Source organism: Bos indicus x Bos taurus, chromosome 5, assembly GCF_003369695.1.
Source record: "Bos indicus x Bos taurus breed Angus x Brahman F1 hybrid chromosome 5, Bos_hybrid_MaternalHap_v2.0, whole genome shotgun sequence".
Lineage (NCBI taxonomy): Eukaryota > Metazoa > Chordata > Mammalia > Artiodactyla > Bovidae > Bos > Bos indicus x Bos taurus.
Genome location: NC_040080.1, coordinates 22,554,426 through 22,579,308, shown reverse-complemented (window position 1 = coordinate 22,579,308; position 24,883 = coordinate 22,554,426). Strand labels below are relative to the sequence as shown.

The following is a 24,883-nucleotide window of genomic DNA, read 5'->3' as shown; positions in this document are numbered from 1 at the left end:
TCCTCTGTCATCCCCTTCTCCTCCTGCCCCCAGTCCCTCCCAGCATCAGAGTCTTTTCCAATGAGTCAACTCTTCGCATGAGGTGGCCCAAGTACTGGAGTTTCAGCTTTAGCATCAGTCCTTCCAGTGAACACCCAGGACTGATCTCCTTTAGAATGGACTGGTTGGATCTCCTTGTGGTCCAAGGGACTCTCAAGAGTCTTCTCCAGCACCACCGTTCAAAAGCTTCAAGTCTTCGGTGCTCAGCTTTCTTCAGAGTCCAACTCTCACATCCATATGTGACCACTGGAAAAACCGTAGCCTTGACTAGACGGACCTTTGTTGGCAAAGTAATGTCTCTGCTTTTCAATATGCTATCTAGGTTGATCATAACTTTCCTTCCAAGCAGTAAGTGTCTTTTAATTTCATGGCTGCAATCACCATCTGCGGTGATTTTTGGAGCCCCCCAAATTAAAGTCTGACACTGTTTCCACTGTTTCCCCATCTATTTCCCATGAAGTGATGGGACCAGATGCCATGATCTTCGTTTTCTGAATGTTGAGCTTTAAGCCAACTTTTTCACTCTCCTCTTTCACTTTCATCAAGAGGCTCTTTAGTTCCTCTTCACTTTGTGCCATAAGGGTGGTGACGTCTGCATATCTGAGGTTATTGATATTTCTCCCGGCAATCTTGATTCCAGCTTGTGCTTCCAGCCCAGCGTTTCTCATGATATACCCTGCATATAAGTTAAATAAGCAGGGTGACAATATACAGCCTTGACGAACTCCTTTTCCTATTTGGAACCAGTCTGTTGTTCCTTGTCCAGTTCTGACTATTCCTTCCTGATCTGCATATAGGTTTCTTAAGAGGCAGGTCAGGTGGTCTGGTATTCCCATCTCTTGAAGAATTTTCCACAGTTTATTGTGATCCACACAATCAGAGGCTTTGGCATAGTCAATAAAGCAGACATAGATGTTTTTCTGGAACTCTCTTGCTTTTTCGATGATCCAGCGGATGTTGGCAATTTGATCTCTGGTTCCTCTGCCTTTTCTAAAACCAGCTTGAACATCTGGAAGTTCACGGTCCACGTATTGCTGAAGCCTGGCTTGGAGAATTTTGAGCATTCCTTTACTAGCGTGTGAGATGAATGCAGTTGTGCAGTAGTTTGAGTGTTCTTTGGCATTGCCTTTCTTTGGGATTGGAATGAAAACTGACCTTTTCCAGTCCTGTGGCCACTGCTGAGTTTTCCAAATTTCTATGACCAACCTAGGCAGCATGTTAAAAAGCAGAAACATCACTTTGCTAACAGAGGTCTGTCTAGTCAAGGCTATGGTTTTTCCAGCGGTCATGTATGGATGTGAGAGTTGGACTATAAAGAAAGCTGAGCGCCAAAGAATTGATGCTTTTGAACTGTGGTGTTGGAGAAGACTCTTGAGAGTCCCTTGGACAGCAAGGAAATCCAACCAGTCCATCCTAAAGGAGATCAGTCCTGAATATTTATTGGCAGGACTGATGTTGAAAGTGAAACTCTGATACTTTGGCCACCTGATGGGCAGAACTGACTCATTTGAAAAGACTCTGATGCTGGGAAAGATGGAAGGCGGAAGGAGAAAGGGACGACAGATGATGAGGTGGCTGGATGGCATCACTGACTCAATGGACATGAATTTGAGTAAACTCCAGGAGTTGGTGATGGACAGTCCATGGACAGTCCATGCGTGTTGCAGTCCATGGGATAGCCAAGAGTTGGACACAACTGAGCGACTGCAATGAACTGAATTGAACTGAGGTGCTCAGTGTTAATTCTGCGTTGAACTGAATTGATGAAAATGAAACAAAGATTAATTAATAAAAAACTTTGCTTATGGAGACAAACGCTAAAGTGTGCAACACTGGGTTTCCCTGGTGGCTCAGTGGTAAAGAATCCACCTGCCATTGGATGGGACATGGGTTCCATCCCTGGTCCAGGAAGATGCCACATGCCTCAGAACAGGTAAATCTGTGCTCTAGAGCCCGGGAACCACAATTACTGAGCCTTTGTGCTGTGGATACTAAAGCTCTCGTTCCCTAGATCCTGTGTTCTGTAACAAGAGAAACCACAACAATGAGAGGCCGGTGCACCACAACTAGAGAAAAGCCTACATAGCAGGGAAGACCAAAATAAGTAATTAAAACACAACAAAACAAAACAAAAAGGGGGGAACTCCATGCAAAGCCGAAACTACATAAAGCAATCTTACTAATTAGTATATAAATTACAATTCTTTTGTGACTTTAAAATTTTTCATCAAAATATTAAATATTATTACTGTCTGATGTAAATGTATAGAGAAGTAGAAAAACAGTAAAACTAGTATGTATTTACTTATATTACATCTATAAAATATTAGAAGTATCATTAAAAATAGTTTGAGCAGAGAATGCTGCTCTCTTCTCACTGTATAACTTACTATACAGAGCAAGCATCTTTTCTGTGCCCTAGTGAATTATAATATTCCTCTCTGTGTTTGGAGCAAGCCTTCAAAATATTTAATATTAATAATTAATATTTAATTTTGTGTTTTCAGTGTTGTGAATTATCTGAGAGAGTTCCTTCAGTGTGAAGTTATTTTTGGTGGCATCACTCTGGGATGTGTTTATCCTTTTGGGCACAACCACTTTGCTCATTTATGTTGGTAAGCTGGCTTTGACTAAATTCTCCCGGCTGCGTATCTATCTAGAATTTTGAATGACAGTGGTGTCAACAACCCATAGTCAACTGTTTCTTCTATAACTCTATTTATATTCAGTTCAGATTTCATCTATACTTACCACTTTTCATTTCTTTGCTGCACTTTCATCTTTCTTGGCCAATTTTCTTTTGATAATATATTTTCATAGAATGTCACATAGCTTTTATCAGCGCAAAGAGGCAGCATGGGCATATACTCTGCTGTCTGTGTGTGAGCTGAATAACAGTTGAGTGGAGACCAGTCATAGACTTTGAAAGAGGAGTGTGATTGATGATGGATCATGAAACACATCTGTCATTTACACGGTGATTTGTGGAGCTGGTAGTGAAATTTGTGGTTACCATAACTGAAATTTGACCATGTTGCGTGTATGTAGGGTGATGTTATTTAACTGAAATTCATCTATGGTGGAATCGTGCAAAGCATTGACTTCCTGAGCAGAATTAAAGGCAAGGTACTGGAGTGAACCTACGTGAAGGATCCTGAAGTTTGTTTATGCTTCATTTATGGTAAATCTGCTTCTGAGTTGTTACATGGTATATACAATGATGAACTAAAGAAAGTTTGAGAAATTGTGTATTTTGGTACAGATAGAGTTTAAATTTCGATTTTTTTGGAAGAAATCTTCTATATGATTTTGCCATTTTTATGTTGTTGTGCATATACATAAGACTTCTTCTTAGCCAAGCACTTAATTTATGGGGATACTAGCTGATTGGGAAAAGATAAACATAGATATTCAGTTTACTTCCCACCTGCCTCTTTTTCCTACTGTTTATCAAGATCCAGAACAGTGAAAAAACTCACAGGTAAAAGTGAAAAAAATTAGATCAGCACAAGCAACTGGAGCGTTTCTGCACAGCAAAGGAAATAGTCCCCCTGCCAAGCCCTACAGAGTGGGAGAAAATATTTGTAAGTAATATATTAGATAACGGTTAGTATCCAAAATATAGTAAGAACTTACACAACTTAAACCAATCCATTTTAAAAAAATGGGCAGAGGAACTAAATAGATATTTTTCAAAAGAAAATAAACGTAAATGGCCAGTAGCTACATGAAAAGGTGCTCCATATTGATAATCATTAGGGAAATGCAAGGCAAAACCTCAATGAGATATCACCTCTCACCTGTTAGAATGTTTATTATCAAGAAGACAAGAGGTAAGTGATGCTGAAGATGTAGAGATAAGGGAATTCTTGTACACTGTTGTTAGGCATGTAAATTGGTTTAGTTCTTATGGAAACCAATATGAAAGTCTTTAAAAAATTAAAAATGTAACTGCCTTATGGTTCAGCAATTCCACTTCTGGATATACAGTTGAGCTTATTATTATTTTTAATTTATCTTGATTGTGTTGGGTGTTTGTTGCTGCATGCAGGCTTTCTCTAGTTGTGGCAAGTGGGGGCTGTTCTTCCCCTTGGTGTTCGGGGTTCTCATTGCTGTGGCTTCTTTTATTGTGGAGTATGGGCCCTAGGTGCACATGCTCAGTAGCTCAGTAGCTGCAGCGTATAGACTGTAGGGTGCTTGGGCTTCAGCAGTTGGTGGCACACGGGCTTGGTTGGTCCATGGCATGTGGAATCTTCCTGGACCAGGATCGAACCCTTGACTTCTGCGTTGGCAGGTGGATTCTTACCACTGTACCACCAGGGAGGTCCTATACTTGAGTTTGAACAGCGTGGTTTAGGAGTGCTGACCCTCTGTGCAGTTGAAAATCCACTTGTAACTTATAGTCTTCCTTTTGTATATACATGATTGCTCTGTATCTGAGATTCTACATTTGTGGATTTAACCTGCCATGGGTTGTGTGATTGTCAACTGTTGTTGCTGTTCAGTCACCCATTTGTGTCCGATGCTTTGTGACCCCATGGACTGCAGCCCGCTAGGCCTCCCTGTCCGTCACCAGGTCCCAAAATTTGCCCAAGTTCATGTCCATTGCATTGGTGGTGCCATCCAGCCATCTCATCCTCTGACACCCTCCTCTCCTTCTGCCCTCAATCTTTCTCAGCATCTGGGACTTTTCCAGTGAGTTGTCTGTTCTCATCAGATGATCCTTCCAATAAGTATTCATGATTGATTTCTCTTAAGATTGACTGGATTGTGTGGTACTGTAGTATTTTATTGTTGAAAAGAAAATTTGTATGTGGACCTGTGCAGTTTCAATTTCTGTTGTTCACAGCTCAGCTGTATATCCAAAGGAAATGAAAACAGGAATTGAAGAGATGTATGTACTCCTATATTCATTGTTAGTTATTCACAATAGCTAAGATACAGAAACAGCCTACATGTTCTTCAATAGATGAATGGATAAAGGAGTTGCCGTATATATGCACAATGGAATATTAGCCATTGAGAAAAAATAATCTGCCATGTGTGGAAACATAGGTGGACCTCGAGGGGATTATGCTAAGTGAGATAAGTCGGTCAGAGAAAAACAAATATTATATAGCATCACTTACATGTGGAATCCAAAAGAGCCAAACTTACAAAAACAGTGTAGACTGGTGGTTATCAGAAGCTGGGAGCTGGAGGAACTGGGAATATGTTGTTTAAGGGTACAAACCTAGAGCTAGTAGATAAATAAGTCCTTGAGATCGAATGCACAATGTAGTGATTATAGTCAACAATACTAGATTATAAACAACGAGATCTTAATTGTTCCCACTGAAGAAAAGAAAGTAATGATGTGAAGTGGTAAGTGTGTCAGCTAATGCTATGGTAGTCATATTTCAGTATATAAGTATCAAACCAACATATTGTACATCTTAAACTCACATGATGTTATGTGTCAGTTATATTTCAGTTTAAAGAAGGAAAAAACATTTAGGATAGGGAAACTTTGGACCTGGATTGTATAGTAATAAAAGAACAAATAATACATGGGTTGATTTAGTATTTTGTCATTGACTGGTTGCTTTCTTTTTAAAACTCTTATGGTGAGAGATCTGAATTCTTAGGATAATTGCATTCTAGCTTTCTTATGTTTGATTTTATGAGATATAAACCAGAGGTGAGCTGTTAGCTAGAACATTGCTAAAATATTTACTGATAGAATGACCTTTGAACAGTTGGCACTGAGACATGAAATTAGCATGTCAAAGTACGTGAAGAAATACTGCCACCAGATTCAGTCTGTGATCATGGGAAATCTCTAGTCAGTTTCTCTGCCAGCTTATTCTTCGAACCTATTGTTTTCTTTTCTGCTGGCTGTTGTAGACAAGAGTTCTATCAAAGAGGTATTTGTATGCCTCTGCAAAAGGAATACTTTACCAAATCAGCAAATGGAAAAATTTTTCCTCATTTACTTAAAAAAAACTTTTCTTAATCCAGAAATTGCCAAGAACATAAATGTGTAAGTTAGAGGTAATAAACATTAAGCGAATGATCAGACGTATTTGTAATGCTACGAATGTGAAGTACTCTGAGAGCTTATATGGGACTGTATGACCTAATTTGTAATTTAAAGAAGGTCTGTTAGAGAAAACTTGATTTAAGTTGAACTCTGAAAGAGAAGATAACAGGTAAAGGGAAAGCGCTGTACTGCCAGGGAGTATGGTACCTGGCATATAATAAATAAAGGTGTGTGTGGGTGTGTGTGTGCGTGTGCATGTGCAGTTGTGTCTGACTCTCTGCAGCCTCATGGACTATAGCCCACCATGCTCGTCTGTCAATAGAATTTTCCAGGCAAGAATACTGGAGTGGGTTGCCATTTCCTACTCCAGGGAATCTTTCCAACCCAGGGATCAAACCCACATCTCCTTCATCTCATGCATTGACAGGTGTATTCTTTACCATGGCATCACCTGGGAAGCCCAAGGTGATGAAGAGAAGAGTGGTGTTAATTGAAGCTGAAGAGATGGGTAGGAGCCAGATAGTATAAAGATTGTGTTAATAACTTTGCCGTTCATTCTAAAAGTGAAACCATGAACAAGAGATTTATGATGTAAAAAACAATAGCTAGAGCATAGATAGAGCTTCTAAGTGCTTTGCATGTATTAACTGCTATATTCTGACAGAAACCATTTGACATGCATCTGTTTTTAATCCTTGTGTTATGAGGAATATGAGGGACAGAAAGGTGAAATAACTTGCTCAAAATCATGTGTCTGGGAGTGGCGGGCCTGAGCACCCTAGCTCTGGAATCTCTGCTTTACATCATCGCTACACTATCTTTTATAATCCAACTTTTCCACACTTAAAGTACTTGTAGTTATAAATTATATGATTTATAATTGAAGAGTTCAAAAGAACAGTTCCTGTTATGGTGATATCTCAAATATGACATCATACTGCTTGGTGGTATATGGCTGAACATCTTTTACTTTAATAGCTGTGTATTTATATTAATGTTTATTAATATTTACCTCTTTTAAGGCATCCCTTTTTTGACAAGAGACCTAGAAATCATCTTTAGTTCTTGCTCTTCGTCACTCCTCAAGCCAAGTCCTGTCAGTTTTTTCTTCCCAAATACCTGTTGGCTTTACCCTCTATGATTATTTTTTTGAATGGAATCTTTAATCCATTTATATTTTATTGTTGTTATTTACTTGAATGTTCTTATGTCTGTCATTTTGTTTTCCTTCAGTTCAGTCACGTCTGACTCTTTGTGACCCCATGGACTGCAGCACACCAGGCTTCCCTGTCCATCACCAACTCCCAGAGTTTACTCATATTCATGTCCATTGAGTAGGTGATGCCATCCAACCATCTCATCCTCTTTCGTCCCCTTCTCCTCCCGCCTTCAGTCTTTCCCAACATTACGGTCTTTTCCAATGACTCAGTTCTGCCCATCAGGTGGCCAAAGTATTGGAGTTTCAGCTTCAACATCAGACCTTCCAATGAACACCCAGGACTGATCTCCTTTAGGATGGACTGGTTGGATCTCCTTGCAGTCCAGGGACTCTAAAGAGTCTTCTCCAACACCACAGTTCAAAAGCATCAATTCTTCGGCACTCAGCTTTCTTTATAGTCCAACTCTCATATCCATACATGACTACGGGAAAAACCATAGCCTTGACTGCTGCTGCTGCTGCTAAGTCGCTTCAGTCGTGTCCGACTCTGTGCGACCGCATAGACGGCAGCCCACCAGGCTCCTCCGTCCTGGGATTCTCCAGGCAAGAATACTGGAGTGGGTTGCCATTTCCTTCTCCAGTGCATGAAGGTGAAAAGTGAAAGTGAAGTCGCTCAGTCGTGCCCAACCCTTAGCGACCCCATGGACTGGAGCCTACTAGGCTCCTCTGTCCGTGGGATTTTCCAGGCAAGAGTCCTGGAGTGGGGTGCCGTTGCTACTAGATGGACCTTTGTTGACAAAGTAATGTCTCTGCTTTTTAGTATGCTGTCTAAGTTGGTCATAACTTTCCTTCCAAGGAGTAAGCATCTTTTAATTTCATGGCTGTAGTCACCATCTGCAGTGATTTTGGAGCCCCAAAAAATAAAGTCTGTCATTGTTTCCACTATTTCTCCATCTATTTGCCATGAAGTAATGGGACCAGATGCCATGATCTTAGTTTTCTGAATGTTGAGCTTTAAGCCAACTTTTTCACTCTCCACTTTCACTTTCACCAAGAGGCTCTTTAGTTCTTCTTTTCTTTCTGCCATAAGGGTGGTATCATCTGCATATCTGAGGTTATTGATATTTCTCCTGGCAATCTTGATTCCAGCTTGTGCTTCTTCCAGCCCAGTGTTTCCCATGATGTACTCTGCATATAAGTTAAATAAGCAGAGTGACAATATACAGCCTTGACTACTCCTTTTCCTATTTGGAACCAGTCTGTTGTTCCATGTCCAGTTCTAACTGTTGCTTCCTAACCTGCATACAAATTTCTCAAGAGACGGGTCAGGTGGTGTGGTATTCCCATCTCTTGAAGAATTTTCCACAGTTTGTAATGATCCACACAGTCGAAGACTTTGGCTTAGTCAGTGAAGTATAGAAGTAGATGTTTTTTTTGAACTCTTGCTTTTTTGATAATCCAATGGATGTTGGCTGTTGGAGGCCAGAGTGAGGTACTCCGCCCATGGCAAAGGTCATGAGGAAGGAGGCTCGACATACGCAAAGGCGGGATCGAGCCTCAGGAGTCCCCCTGGAAATCCTCGAGCATCTACCCCCATTAACCAGAGCCTGCCTACTTTACTACTTTGTGCTCTCACCTACACCTCTGACTTTACGGGGAGCTGTCCCCCACCACCTCTTTCGGAAAAGGAGTTAACTTAGAGCTCTAGTTAATAATAATTCCTGGGCGTGATAAGAGTGTTTTAACCTACAAACTCCTCTGAAGGTTCTCTAGCCTGCCTGACAGGCTTGTCCGGCCACATGTGATTGCTCACAGCCTCCCAACCGTGAGAGGCATGAGATGCTTTAAACCTTCTAAAAACAGGTTCCTTAGAAAAGTTAGAAAACTATTAGTATAAGTATAATGGGCTGATTAGAAATTGTATTGGTGAAGGATTTTTCATTTGTTGAGCCAGTGTTTGTTGCTAAGTCTTCATATCCCCTGCCCTTACACACATTAATGAATATGTAGAAGAAGTAACTATTAACCTTTGATATTAATCACGTTAGACCTTAGGCTAAGTAAATTCTTTCCTTAACTAAAACCCACTACACCCTCACCCTATAGGAATGTAACTTTATTTGGGTGGCGTCTGTTTTAAGAATAATCACCCTTGGAGAAAAAAGTGTTCTGACCACTGTCACAAGGAGAGGGTCGTAAATTGTCAGCAGGCCCCCCTGGCCAGAAGATGATCTAACACCCCTAAGACCTCTGTATACATTTGTGTGAAGCACCTGACGTTAATAAAAGTCAGGACTGCTGTCCCCACGTGACTTTTGTATAACGTCTCAGTGTATAAAAACAGACTCTGGAAAATAAAGAATTGGGATCAGTTTCTCGAAATACTGGTCTCCCCATGTCGCGCGCTCTCTCTCACTCTGGTTGAATCTCCATCTGGATCGCGGAACCCACCATGCTTACTAATTATGCCTGGGCTTCTAAGATCCGACCGGGGAGGCCTCAGTGTCTCCTCTCCTTTGGGAGAACGGAAGGACGCCTGTGGCCTACGTAAGTGTTGCAAGCTTCTTGTCTTGAAGTTTTATTGGTCTCCCGCGTAAACCAAGCTACTCAGCCTCTTTTCTCCACTGAATTTTCCTACTGAGCTATCCTTATTCTATTACTCTTTATATCTTTAATTAATATCTGATTGAAGCTATTGTATCCTGACCCTCGCCGACGCCGTCCCCGCTTCGAATACCCTGGATCAGCCGGGTTGGACCCCAGCAGTTGGCAATTTGATCTCTGGTACCTCTGCCTTTTCTAAAACCACCTTTTCTTGAACACCTGGAAGTTCACAGTTCACGTAATGTTGAAGCCTGGCTAGGAGAATTTTTGGAGAAGGCAATGGCACCCCACTCCTGTACTCTTGCCTGGAAAATCCAATGGACGGAGGAGCCTGGTAGGCTACAGTCCATGGGGTTGTGAAGAGCCAGACACAACTGAGCAGCTTCACTTTCTTTCACTGTATAATCGTAAGGGATTTGATTTAGATCATACCTGAATGGTCTAGTGGTTTTTCCTACTTTCTTCAATTTAAGTTTTCCTTATGTCTTACTTTTTTGTTATTTTGCTTCAACTTAACTGCCTCCATTAAGCAGATGTTTTCTAGGGTATAATTTTAATTTCTTGGTTAAATTTTTAGCTATAATTCTTTAGATATTTTCTTAGTATTTGTTAAGAGATTATAATATCATTTTTAATCACAATGGACTTCAGATTAATGCTAATTTAATTCCAGTAAAATACAGAAACTTTGCTTCAGTACTAATCTTTGTTTTTCCTTCTCCGTTTTGCTACTGTTGTCATATATTAGGGTTCTGTATTTAAAGCTCTAATATTGTGTAATACTGTGTTATAATAATCACCTTAAGCAGTCTTTTTTAGAGAAGTATTTAGTAAGGTTATCTTGCATATAAGACTGTTTGGAAACTGGGAAGTCTTGCATTCTCACAATGAAATTCTCTTTACCCAAACCACAATAAAATGATCATACCTAGTAAATTAACATTAATACATTTCTATTATAGAATTTGACATACCATCAGATTTTGCCAAGTTGCCCAATAATATCTTTGTAACAGTTTGCCCAGAGAAGGCAGTGACAACCTACTCCAGTGTTCTTGCCTGGAGAATCCCAGGGACTAAGGAGTCTGGTGGGCTGCCGTATCTGGGGTCGCACAGAGTCGGACCCGACTGAAGGGACTTTGCAGCAGCAGCCATTTCCCCAACCTATCTACCAGTTTGATACACTGTATGCAGTAGTTACTATGTCTCTTTGTTCTCCTTTTACCCAGATTAATTTATCTGCCTTTATTTGACTTTATTAACATTGAAATGTTCAAAGGCAGTTGTTTTCTAGAATGTTCTTTAATTTGGTAGTCTGTTTCCTTTATAATTTTGTTCAACTTATGCATTTTTGGACAGAAATACTGTGTAAGAGAACTTAACATAAAAAATGGTACATTTTTTCCCAACATATTGCCAGTGTTTTCCTTAATTGATGATAGATGATGTGAGTAAGGTGTTGTCCACCAAGTTTATTTTCTCTTAACATTATTGTTAATTTATGGGGAGATACACTGAGACAGTGTAAATACCCTTTTTCCCTAAAAGCTTTGATCACATGGTTTTCTTGTTGTGGATGATGCTGGACTTGAATCAGTTATTACCATCATGGAAGCAAAAAGATAGATGATTAAAATTTCAATAACAATTTCTAGGAATTTCAGTTTTAGTGTTTCTTAGAGAGCTTTCTTTATCCAGTAGTGATGATTGTAAGATACTTGGTAGTTAACCTGCTTATGTCATGGGTTTATTTTTCATATTTTTTTTAGGTTCATGTACTGGACAGACTGGGGAGAAGTACCAAAGATAGAACGTGCTGGAATGGATGGTTCTGATCGTTTCATCATAATAAACACTGAAATTTACTGGCCAAATGGACTGACTTTGGATTATGAGGAACGGAAGCTTTATTGGGCAGATGCAAAACTTAATTTCATTCACCGATCAAATCTGGATGGAACAAATCGGTAAGATTGCCTTATATTTTTAAAGTCAGCCCCATGATAATCAAATTATAAAGCCTAATTTTATCAAGAAGTTGTTAACATATTTTTGGCTTAAGTGTCAAAGGGGAAGAAGAATAGATTTTTAGTTTGCTTTCTATAAAGGTAATGACATTTCTCGTCTGTCTTGGTGGCATTTAGAATTTATGGACTGTATTTTCTCCTCCTTTACTCTGAGCTAATTTAGTTCTTCAGTGGTTCTCAATCAGGGATAGTACTTCCACTCTCTTACAGAGTGTTTGGAAATGTGTGGGGAATTTTGGTTGACACAGAGACTGGGAGTACTGCTAGCATTTTAGTTCCCTGGCGGGCCAGGGATACTAAACATTCTGTAATGTGCTGGACTCCTAGTACGACAAAGAGCTCATCCTTCACAATTGCCCACAGAGCCCACCAGGTGCTATTTGTGGAAGCTTATTTGATAAACCTCTAAACCAGGACAGGGTTGGCCAATTTTTCCTGTGAAGAGCCAAGTCATTATACGCTTTGTGGGCCATATCTCTGTTGCACCTATTTACCTCTGCTGTTGTGGTGTGAAAGAAGCTATATAGAATACTTAAGGGAATGGGCATGGTTTTGTTCCATAAAACATTTTTGAGCCAGTGGACTCTGGTTTGCTGACCTGTAGATCAGGAGAAGACCTGCTGCATATTTGCTGTATCCTGGTATCCACAGAAGACAGAGACATAATATATAAACATGGAATTCCCACTCAGATCATGTTCAGATTGTTTTTATTTAGTTAAGTTTTTTATTCAAAAGTAGTTGATTTACAGGGTTGTTGTGTTAATATTTTTAAAGACACTTGATGTCCTTGTGTTTTGAAGATTATTTGGATTTCTAGTGGTCTCATTTTAAGACCCCAGCAGAAACAGAAAGCCTTAGATAATTGAAGGAATTTGTCAAAGTGAAAACATCTGTTGCCATATATAGTTGCACTATTTTTATTTTTTTCTTGTGATGAGAACCTTTAAGATTTACTGTTTTAGTAACTTTGAAATGTTACAAGGCTATGGTTTTTCCAGTGGTCATGTATGGATGTGAGAGTTGGACTATAAAGAAAGCTGAGTACCAAAGAATTGATGCTTTTGAACTGTGGTGTTGGAGAAGACTCTTGAGAGTCGTTTGGACTGCAAGGAGATCCAGCCAGTCCATCCTAAGGAGATCGGTCCTGGGTATTCATTGGAAGGACTGATGTTGAAGCTGAAACTCCAGTACTTTGGCCACCTGATGCGAAGAGCTAACTCATTGGAAAAGACTGATGCTGGGAAAGATTGAGGGCAGGAGGAGAAGGGGGCGACAGAGGATGAGACGGTTGGATGACATCACTGACTCAATGGAAATGGGTTTGGATGGTCTCTGGGAGTTGGTGATGGACAGGGAGGCCTGGCGTGCTGTGGTTCATGGGGTCACAAAGAGTCAGACATGACTGAGCGACTGATCTGAACTGAACTTTGAAATATGTAAGATAGTATTATTAACTACAGTTGCAGTGCTGTGGATTACATTCTCAGGACTTAACTTTTTTTTTTTTAAAATACCTGGAAGTTTGTATCTTTTTGATGCCTCTTAGCCATTTCACTAGCCTCCATACCTTGCCTGTGGCAACCATCAATCTGTTCTATCTGTGGGCTTGGTTTTTAGTTCATTTGTTTGTTGTTTAGATTCAACATATAAGTGAGATCATACAGTATTCCTCTTTCTCTGTCTTATTTCGCTTAGCATGATGCCCTCAAAGTCTATTCATATTGTCAAAACTAGTAATATTTCATTCTTTTGTATGGCTGACTAATATTTTGTTGTACATATATAGCATATCTTCTTTATCCATCCCACCATCCCACCATCCCAACATCCCACTTGGGTTGTTTCCTTTTCATTTCCTTTTGTGAATTATGTTGAGCGAACATAGGGATGCATGTATCTTTTCAAGTTAGGGTATGCAGTGGTTGTTAACTAGACTTGTTGCAATCATTATGCATTATATAGAAGTATCAAATTATTATGTTGTAAACCTGAAACTAATGTTGTATGTCAATTATACCTTAATTAAAAACAAAAGAAAATTGGAAAATTCAAAATTACATGGAGGATTAAACAAGATTCTCCTGAAAAACCTGTGGTTGAAGGAGGCTGTCAAAGGAAAATAAAAAATATCTGGAGACCAATGAAAATAGAAATACAACATACCAAAACTTACAGGGTTTCTAAGAGGTAAGTTCATAGTGATAAATGCTTACATTTGAAACAAGAAAAGTCTCAAATAAACAACCTAATGTTAAACCTCAAAGAGATAGATAAAGAAGGAGAAACTAAGCCCACAGCTGCCACAAAGAAGGGAATAACAAATCAGAGTGGAAATAAATGAAATAGAAATTAAAAATACAGTAGGAAAGATCAGTGAAAAAGCAAGAGTTGGTTTTTTTGAAGAGAAACTATACAAACCTTTAGTTCGACTTAATAAGAAAGAGGAGACTGAAATAAAATCAGAAAGAGGAGACATTACAACTGTAAATACAAAGGATCATAAGAGACTACTGTCAACAATATATACCATCAAATTGAACAGCTTAGAAGAAAGAGATCATGACTGAATCATGAAGAAATAGAAAATCTGTCAACAATATATGCCATCAAATTGAACAGCTTAGAAGAAAGGGATCATGACTGAATCATGAAGAAATAGAAAATTTGAACAAACCAATTATTTATAAGGAGATTAAATTAGTAGTTAAAAACCTCCCCAAAACAAAAGTAGAGGACCAGAAGACTTCACTGGCAAATTCTACCAGACATTTGAGAAAGAATTAGTACCAATCTTTCTTAAAGTCTCCTGAAAAATAGAAGAGGAGGGAATTCTTAAAAACTCATTTTATGTGGTTAGCATTATCTTGATACCAAAACCAAACAAGAAACCTACAAGAAAAGAAAATTACAGGCCAATATTCTTAATGAATATAGCTGCAGAAGTTCTCAACTCAGAACTAGCAAACTGAATTCAGCAGCACATTAAAAGGATCATACTCCACAATCAAGTGGATACAAGGATTGTTCAGTATATGCAAATTAATGTGATTCAGCACATTAACAAAATGAAGGATGAGAATCGTGTGATCATCTCAATAGGTGCAGAAAAAGCATATGATAAAATTCAACATCCATTCATGATTAATTCTCAAGAGTGGGTATAGAGGGAACATACCTCAACAGTGAAAGCTATGTATGACAAACAACTAATAATATATTCAAAAGTGGAAAACTGAAAGTTTTTCATCTAAGGTCAGAGCAAGATAAGGATGTTTACTCTTGCCATTTTTAATCAGCATGGTGCTAGAGGTTCTAACCAGAGTAGTTAGGCAAGGAAAAGAAGGAAAATGCATCTCAGTAAAAAGGAAGAAGTAAAACTATTTGCAGATGGTCTCGTGTTATACATAGGAAATCCTGGAAACGCCACCACAGAACTGTTTGAATCAATAAACAGATTCAGTTAGATTGCTGGATACAAAATCAATATACAAAAATCACCTGTATTTCTGTATGTTAATAACAAACTGTCAGAGAAATTAAGGAAACAATCTTATTTATTGTATCATACAAAAAAAATGCCTAATAAGTTTAACCAAAGAAGTAAAAGACCTATACACTGAGAACTATGATACTGATGAAAGATATTGAAGAAGACACAAATAAATTGAAAGATATTTCATGCTCACAGATTAGAAAAATTAATTTGTTAAAACATCCATACTGTGGAAATCCATCTACAAATGTAGTGCAGTCCAGTGCACAAATCAGAGTTCCAGTGCACTTTTCACAGAAGTAGAACAAACAATTCTAAAATTTGTGTGGAATTGCAAAAAAACCGCAAATTGCCAAAGGAATCTTGAGAAAGAATAAAGCTAGAGGCATTACACTTTCTAACTTCAAACTATATTTGCAAACTGTATTACTCAAAGTGGTATGGTATTGGCGTAAAGACAGACACTAGATCAGTGGAATGGAATAGAGAGCCCAGAAACAAACCCATGCGTATTTGGTCAGTCAGTTTATGACGGAGGAGCCAAGAATGTTCAGTGGGGAAACTAATGTCTTCATTACAGTTTCTGTAGTATCTTCAGCAAATAGTGTGAGAAAACTGGATATCCACGCCCGAAAGGATGAAACTAGATCCCTGTCTTATACCACACACAAAATCAACTAAAAATGAATTAAAGATGTCAGTATAAGACCTGAAACTATAAATTTTTTTTGAGAAGAAACAGGAGACAAGCTCCTTCACATTGGTGTTGGTTATGATTTTGTGAGCATGTGTTTGAAACCTCAAGCAAACAGTATGGTGCCTCCTCAAAAAATTAAAAATATTACTCCATATGATCTAGTAATCCCACTTCTGGAATTCTTATCCAGAGGAAATGAAAACAATCTTGAGGCGATATCTGCACTTCCACGTTCATAGTGGCATTATTCACAGTATCCAATACATGAAACAATCAAAATGTCTGTCAGTGGATGAATGGATAAAGAAGATGTGGTATATACACATTCAGTAAAATATTGTTCAGCCACGAGAAGGAAGGACATCCTGCTGTTTGTGGTTACATGCATGGACTCTGAGGCCCTAATGATCAGTGAAATGAGCCAGATAAAGGAAGACAAATATTGGGTGTGTCACATATATGTGGAATCTTAAAAAAATGTCACAAACTCATAGAAACAAAAGAAAACTGGCTGTCAAGGAGTTGGAGGAAATAGATGTTCCCATTTAAAAAAAACCCGAAAAAGGAAACCCCAGTCAGTGTATGAGATACTGTAAATAGCTGGATGAGTATTCTTGCATATGTGTATCATCACTGTATACAGTTTATCATTCAGATTTGTTTGTTGATTATACCTGGTAAAGCCGGGGGGAAAAAAAAAGAATGAAAAACAGAATAATGTCCTTAGGTAGAAAACTCCCCAGAAAAATATGATTATAGAACAGATCAAGTGAAAGACGCTCAGTTCAGTCAGTTCAGTTTAGTCGCTCAGTTGTGTCCAACTCTGCGACACCATGGACTGCAGCATGCCAGGCTTCCCTGTCCATCACCAACTCCTGGAGCCTACTCAAATTCATGTCTGTCGAGTCTATGATGCAATCCAAACATTTCATCCTCTGTTGTCTCCTTCTCCTCCTGCCTTCAATCTTTACCAGCGTCAGGGTCTTTTCAAATGAGTCAGTTCTTTTCATCAGGTGGCCTAAGTGTTGGAGCTTCAGCTTCAGCGTCAGTCCTTCTAATGAATATTTCCTTTAGGATTGACTGGTTGGATCTCCTTGCTGTCCATGGGACTCTGAAGAGTCTTCTCCAACACCACAGTTCAAAAGCATCAATTCTTTGGTGCTCAGCTTTCTTTATAGTCCAACTCTCACATCCATACGTGACTGCTGGAAAAACCATAGCCTTGACTAGACGGACCTTCGTTGGCAAAGGAAGTCTCTGCTTTGAATATGCTATCTAGGTTGGTCATAACTTTGCTTTCAAGGAGCAAGCATCTTTTAATTTCATGGCTGCAGTCACCATGCAGTGATTTTGGAGCCCCCAAAAATAAAGTCTCTCACTGTTTCTGTTGTTTCCCCATCTTTTTGCCATGCAGTGATGGAACTGGGTGCCATGATCTTAGTTTTTAAATGTTGAGTTTTAAGTCAACTTTTTCACTCTCCTCTTTCACTTTCATCAAGAGGCTCTTCAGTTCTTTTTTGCTTTCTGCCATAAGGGTTGTGTCATCTGCATATCTGAGATTATTGATATTTCTCCCGGCAACCTTGATTCCAACTTGTGCTTCATCCAGCCCAGCATTTCTCATGATGTACTCTGCAAATAAGTTAATTAAGCAGGGTGAAAATATACAGCCTTGACATACTCCTTTTCCTATTTCGAACCAATCTGTTGTTCCAAAGGCTCTCAGTCCTGTCCAACTCTTTGTGACCCCATGGACTAAACAATCCGTGGAATTCTCCAGGCCAGAATACTGGAGTAGGTAGCAGTTCCCTTCTCCAGGGAATCTTCCCAACCCAGGGATTGAACCCAGATCTCCCACATTGCTGGTGGATTCTTTACCAGCTGAGCCACCAGGGAAGCCAAAGAATACTGGAATGGATAGCCTATGCCTTCTCCAGCAGATCTTCCCAACCCAGGAATTGAACTGGGGTCTCCTGCATTGCAGGTGGATTCTTTACCAACCCAGAATAGATCAAACCTCCACTTTAAAATGCACTATCACTAATTGAGACACCAATATTACATATCAAAGACCAACATAAGTTAGAATGAGAAAGTTCAGAGATGAGATGCCAGAACTGAGGAAAGAAGTAAAAGAAAAAACTAATTTCAGAAAAGCCAACTAAACTGGAAGGGACACAAGAGTGACTAAACCGAAAAGATTTTAAATTGAAGTTGTAAAGGGGGAAAAATTGAGGACTAAAAGAAATGGAAAAAGATGAAAAGGATTTGAGAGAAAGTGACAAATATTAAAGATAGGCAAAGAAGGAAAAACACATAGATAAAAAACCCTGTTAGGAAGATAACCTAAGGAAAGTAAGAGAACAAATATGAGAAACTGTAATTCTGGGAAAGTTTCTTAAAAGGAGATTCGAGTCTACAGATTGATAAGAGAACATTATGTACTTGGTAATACAAGTTAAAGCAAACAGCACCAAGGTATATTCTAGTAAAGTTACTCTGTAGAAAAAGGAAAATATTCTCTGGGCCTTTAATAGTAAAATAAATAATTTTTCAAATGAAAAAGAAAATTAGATTCACATTAGGCTTTCTCACAGCAACACTCCTTGTCAGAATTAAGTGAAGTAGTATTTTTAAAAGATACTCAGGGAGAGTGTGAACCAATTATTTTTCCCCCCAGCAAAATTGACTTTCCTTATACAAAGCTATAGATGAACTGTTGTGAACATGAAAGAAATCAAGAAATACTATTTCCCTGAGTCATTGTGAAAATGGACTAGTGGCTGAGCTTTAGATAATCACAGTGATGAGCAAGATAACAAAATAAGGCTTGGTAAAGAGCAGTAAACATATAATTAACTTGTATGAAAATTGAAGGATGATTAAAATTGAGAGTATGGTATGTAATGACTGTATGTTTAGATAATGTAAATAAAGTACCATTCTGAAAAATTGGAATGAAGGGACTTCCCTGGCCATCTAGTGGTTAAGGTGCCACGGCTTCTACTGCAGGGGACATGAGTTCGATTCTTGGTTGGGAAACTAAGATCCTGCATGCTTTGCAGCATAGCTAAAAAAGAAAAAATGGAGTAAAATAAAAAATCAGAGTGAGAAGTACAGGTACTATATACACAGATTTTGTTTAACTCTTTATGGTAATTACATTGGTGTATTGGTATTAATATTTTTAATTTTGGATCAAATAAGTGAGTAATTTTTGGATATATTAAATCAAATGCCAGTGAATATGTAGAACTCTCCGTGTGGAAGAAAAGATGTATAGATGTAGTATTGTGGAGTTTAAGAGAAATTGATAATTCTGAGTTTTAGTTGAGAGTACTGGTGTGAGCTCATTAGTTATTGTAAGTTATAAAAATACATACAAATATGTATGTTTATTTCTTATGACCACTGATGAGGACTAGGGGGAAAAAAAAAACCCACCCAGACCGTATTCTTGGAAAATTGTTCCACCTTAAAAGAAATCAGGTGTGATTTGGGTAACCCTAAGTCTCTTACAGGAAATACCCAAGTTGAGCTGGGATGTTATGTCATAGTCGATAGCATGGAAGCTGTTACAGGCTATTAGCGTCATTTCGTAAAGCCCAGAGAAATAATTTGAAAAGTCTCTCTCTGGTCAGAGATTGATTGAAACCCACCAGGTTTGTTTAAATCCTTGAGTTCATACTGATTTTCTGTCTTTCTTTAATTTTAAGAAAAGGAAGTAGTTACTTTCAGAGGATGAAGGGAACCAACCAGTTCATTAGCTTGAATGTTGGTAATAAAGAGAAAGAATCCAGCAATTTATCCCCCCTTTTCTATAGGAATCTACCAGTAGCTAACAAATTAGTAGATACAAAAAAGCTATTCCAGCTAGTAAATGAGAAATAATTAGAATTATCAGCATTTTATTACTTCTAGTGAACTGTTCAGTCTAGGCATTGAACATCAGTGGCTGCTTCATCACAAGGAAAAGAACAGACCCTATTTGATGGAAGAAAAGAGTGTCACCCCCTTTTATCTTGCCAAAAGGATCAATTCATTAGGAGTCTGATCAGAGTTGTTATTTGCAGGAATTGTGTGGGAAAGCAGAGGACAGGGAAACATTGAATTGCGCCATGTGTATGCATCAGCAGATTCAGACACACAGGGCAAATGACAGGGGTTGTTTGAACAGATAAACTGCAAAGATGATAAGGGAACTTAGAGATTAAAACAGACATAGAAAAGAAATTTACTAAAGGGGAAAGGGCGAGAGGAGGGATTAAATTAGGAGTATGGGATTAAAATATGCATACTACTATATATAAAATAGGTACCCAACAAGGACCTACTGTATAGCACAGGGAACTATATTCAGTATTTTGTAATAACTTATATTGGGAAAGAATCTTGAAAAGAGTATATATACATATATGTTACATATATATATATATATAACTGAATCACTTTGCAGTACACCTGAAACTAGCAGAATATTGTAAATCAGTATTTCAGTTAAAAAGATACTGAAAAGAGGGTGGGTGAAGGCATGAATAGGCACAGAGGATTTAAATTTAGGACAGTGAGAAAACTTGTAGTATAATGATAGGTATATGTGTATATCACCACCAAGACTGGTCTTTAAGGTAAACCGTGGACTTTGGATACTGTGACTTCGCACTTGATTTCAGGGCTTCCTGTAAAGCTAGAGTAGTTGAAACAATGAGGTACTAAATCTGAGCATAGATGTCAGTGGAACAGAATAGGGTTCAGAAGGTAGTTTACATGTATATGGTTAGTTGACTTTGTGACATAGGTATCTTGGATATCTTGGATAAATACACACTTTTAACTGGCCTTGACAGACACTGAAGAAAGATAATAAACTTTAAAAACTGGGAGGAATATAAAAGCTCTTTCTGTGAAAAATTTTAAATTCCTGATGACTAGAGTCAGGTTTTCAAGTTATGGTTATTAAAGTTATGAAGGTTATTAAAGTTATGAAGGTTATTAATGCTTTGGTTTGTCAGTGTTCCTCCTATTCAACTGCAGTTAGAAATGTGAGGGATGGTTGGAGGCAAGTGTAGAGAACTGGCTAAGAGCCAGATCACACAAGGTCTAGTATTCTAAAATGAGGCATTTGAATTTTAGCCTGTAGGTGTTGAGTCATTGGAGGTTTTGAAGTTGCAGATTGACATGGATTTGTCTTTTAGAAATACCTTTGGTAAAAAAAAAAAAGAAATACCTTTGGTAGTTGTGTAGAGAATGAAGACTAATGATTTCATTTCCTTAAGTCTTCCAGTTAGTCATCATCATTCTCCAGAAAAGTATAATCTCTTCACTGTAATTTACATGATCTCATTTATTTACCTTGTTTTAGACAATATTCTTACCACTTCTGCCCTTGTCTGCTGTGCCCCAATCCTGTCAAACCATTTGTGGCTCCCTGATGGTGTTTATGATAGCTCCTAGGTTTCTGCTTTGAATGGCTTATTCAATGGAAATGCCATTCAGTGAGATAGAAGATTAAGGAAAGGAAGATAGATTCTTCTTCCTTCCTTCCTTTTCATTTTTTTTTAATGTAGAAAGAGAGTGAGATTGAATTCAAATTTGGACAAGTTTGCATTTGCATTTGAGTTGCTAATAGAAAACTATGATGATGAAGTCTGGGGAGCTTTGGATGAATGAGCCTGCTGCTCAGCAGAGTAGTCTCAGAGGGAGTCTTAGATTTATAGCCATTACCAAGTTAATGGTTGTTAAAGCCGTGGACTGTAAACTTAGGGGTATTTTGCATCAGTGCTAGAGGCTTAGGCAGAGATAACGACCACAAACCAGATATGTTGAAGAATTTCTTCAAGACTGAGGGATGTCCCAGTCCGAGCTGCTCCTGATCAGCTATCCCCATTTGCCTGGTTTCCGGGAACACCCTCAGACCCAGGCAGATCAGCACGGTTGGTCATCTACTGAGCTTGTGAAGAATCTGCTTCCCACAGAAGCAAATTGAAGAAATTTACCCACATAAACAGTAGTAACCACAACTCTAGAGATGGAGGGCTGAAGGTGAGGCTGGTGAGAGGGAGGTGGGGTAGGGTGAAAGATGGGCCTCATCTGGATTCTGTTAGCACCTCTGGGAAATACTGCATATACCAGACACTAAAGGACATGCACCTTATGGCAACCAAATTTGACATGATTGAACATGTTAGGCAAAGATCAGAGGTGTAGTTAAAGCTGGCTGTGAATGAGTTCAGTGGTGCCAGAGAATAAGCACGATCATGGTATCAGCAGAGTTCTTGGTGTTAGCAGAACACTGAAATACAGTGGGTAATGAACCATGTTCTCAGGAGAAATACCGTTAGGTTTCTGCTAGACTGTGGTCAAAAAATTTTTGTCAACTGATGATTATATAATTTTTAAAATATATGTTTATGTTTAAAGATGCTTTATTTAATATATAATGTTGGCAACATGGGTTTTTTAATTATAGCACATTCAGTGCAGTGTTATATAGCCTCTAAAATTAATATGAAACCAATATTTAATAATATTAAAATTTTTACAATACATTATGAAATGAAGACAGGTCATTATAACGCACTAAATGCTGGGCATTTACAGAAATTCACTTTTTGTAAAAAAAAAAAAAAAGTTACAGGCAGATGTTGTTTAAATAAGATGACAGCACGCATTGGAGTCTTTCAGAATGCATACATTAACCATTTTTTCCTCAGGGCATATTAATCATCATTAATGCAACAAGGTGCATGGGGCCCGCTGCATATAATCCCGTGAAGAAGCTCAGTCCTGATGGGTGGCGAATGCTCTCTATTTGTGTTTGGTGCAGGTGCCTCAGTTGTCTCTTGCTTTGGCTCAGCTGTTCTCTTTCGTCCTGTTGGGGGCTGTGATTTAGAGCGAATGAATTTTTACCAAATTATTAATTCTAAATTCCATTGGTTAGTTGGTTTCCTGTTCTATCTTAGTTGGTTTCATGTTGTGCCTCAGCTCTTGATAACAGAAACCAGTGTTCCATGCCTTGACCTTTGGAAGTCGCTTGTATTTGTGTACATACATGTACACTTTGTACATGTGCACCTAATCAAGGAATGGGAAGATACACTTTGTATTTCTATTTCCAGTTTTTTTCTAGTGAACATACATGTACTCTTTATGTAATCAGGAGAAAATGATGATTTTGGAGAAAGTAATGCCAGATTTTGCCAGTGTGGTTTAGGTTCCTTTATGCTTCTCTTTTGCCTCTATTCCAGAAGATAAATTATTAACTTTCCTTCAATCTGTTTTGCCTATAATCTTCTTGAATATAGTTGAGTTTGGTCTTCCTTCACGTGAGGCTCAGTTGAATATTTAAGACACTATTCAAGTGAATTGCCCACTGTTAAATTCGTTTATTTCTCTTACTGTTGAGCTGTAAGAATTTTATGTATTCTAGATATGAGTTCTTCATTGGATATATTACTTAGAAATAAAAGTTCAATCTATTAGCTTTTCTTGGTTGTTGTTATAAGTGTTTTTGAGGTACTAAGAAATCTTTGCTTAAACCAAAGTCACAAGGATTGATGCTTTTCTAAGAGTTTTATTGTTTTAATTCCTAACATTTAGATCTGTGATCCACTTTATGTATGATGTCTTACACTCTTTTATTCACTTCCGAATATTTGGTTATTTTTTATGGTGTTATGAACAAGTTATTTAATAAATTTCAATTTTGCCGTTTTTCTCAGCACCATTTATTAAAGAAACTGCTTTTTCTTCATTGGCTGTTCTTGGTTCCCTTGCTAAATATTAGTTGGCTGTATCACTTTTTGTATTTTTCACTGCTAGTCTGTAGAAATTTATTTCTATATATTAATCTTGTATGCTGTAACCTTGTCGAATTAAGTACGTCTGAGGCTTTTTTTTCTTTTAAATTCTTCAGTGTTCTCTGCATACAGAATCATGTCATCTGTGAATAATGACAGTTTTATTTCTTCCCTTCCCATCTGGTTGCCTTTAGTCTTATTTCATAATACTCACTAGACCCTCTGCTGAATAGAAGACATTCTTGCTTTGTTCCTGACCTTTGGGGGAAAGCAGTGATTTTTTTTTTTTTTTTTTGGCCATTGAACAGGATCTTAGAGAATATACTTTGTATGATTTCAGTCTTTTAAAATTAATTGATACTTGTCCTAATATTCAGAGTTCCATATCCTTGATGATTTTCTGTCTAGTTGTCCTACCTATTAATGAGAATAGGATTTTGAGATCTCAGACTGTTACTGTTTTGTTTTTTCCTTCAGTTCTGTCAGGTTTTGCTTTGTTTGGGGCTGTTTTTACTTGTGTATGTTTATAATCGCTATATCTTCTTGATGATTTGACTGCCATTATAAAACGTGCTGCTTTATCTCTAGTAATATTTTTTTGTCTGAAAGTATGTTTTGTCTGATAGACCACTTCATCTCACTTATGGTTACTGTTGGCTTTCAGTAAATTTGGGTCTTTGGGTATGTGTGCCTCTTGTAGACAGCATACAGTTGAATCTTGTTTAGTTTTACCCAGTTTAACACCCTTTGCCTTTTATATACATATATGCACACACACACAATATGTATAATAATACGTAAGATGTTTTCTTTAACATCTTGCAGAAAAACCCAAATGAACTTTTTAGTCAACCCAGTATGTTAATTATTTCTTAATAAAACAGAAAAAAATCACGAAAAAAGAAAAAATTCTTTATTTTCACCAGCTGTTTCTATTTCCTTATCGGTTCTGTTTATTCACTCTTGTGTTATTTCTAGTTGATAATTCATTGAAGTGACTTCTGACACTTTCGTTAGTTCTTTCACCTCAGTTTGAGGTT

The 24,883-nt window shown here is 38.0% G+C and overlaps 1 protein-coding gene across 4 annotated transcripts in view; it reads left to right on the top strand.

Annotated features, from left to right (window-relative positions):
- Positions 1 to 24,883, top strand: part of LRP6 (LDL receptor related protein 6) — a 178,463-nt gene that overhangs the window by 68,905 nt on the left and 84,675 nt on the right. For 2 of the 4 annotated variants that reach the window (XM_027541366.1, XM_027541364.1), the window contains exons 3-4: positions 2,547 to 2,654; positions 11,594 to 11,791. In XM_027541366.1, the coding sequence (XP_027397167.1) occupies positions 2,547 to 2,654; positions 11,594 to 11,791 (306 nt within the window). The remainder of the gene's footprint in view (positions 1 to 2,546; positions 2,655 to 11,593; positions 11,792 to 24,883) is intronic. The other 2 variants (XM_027541365.1, XM_027541367.1) reach the window with 1 other exon arrangement.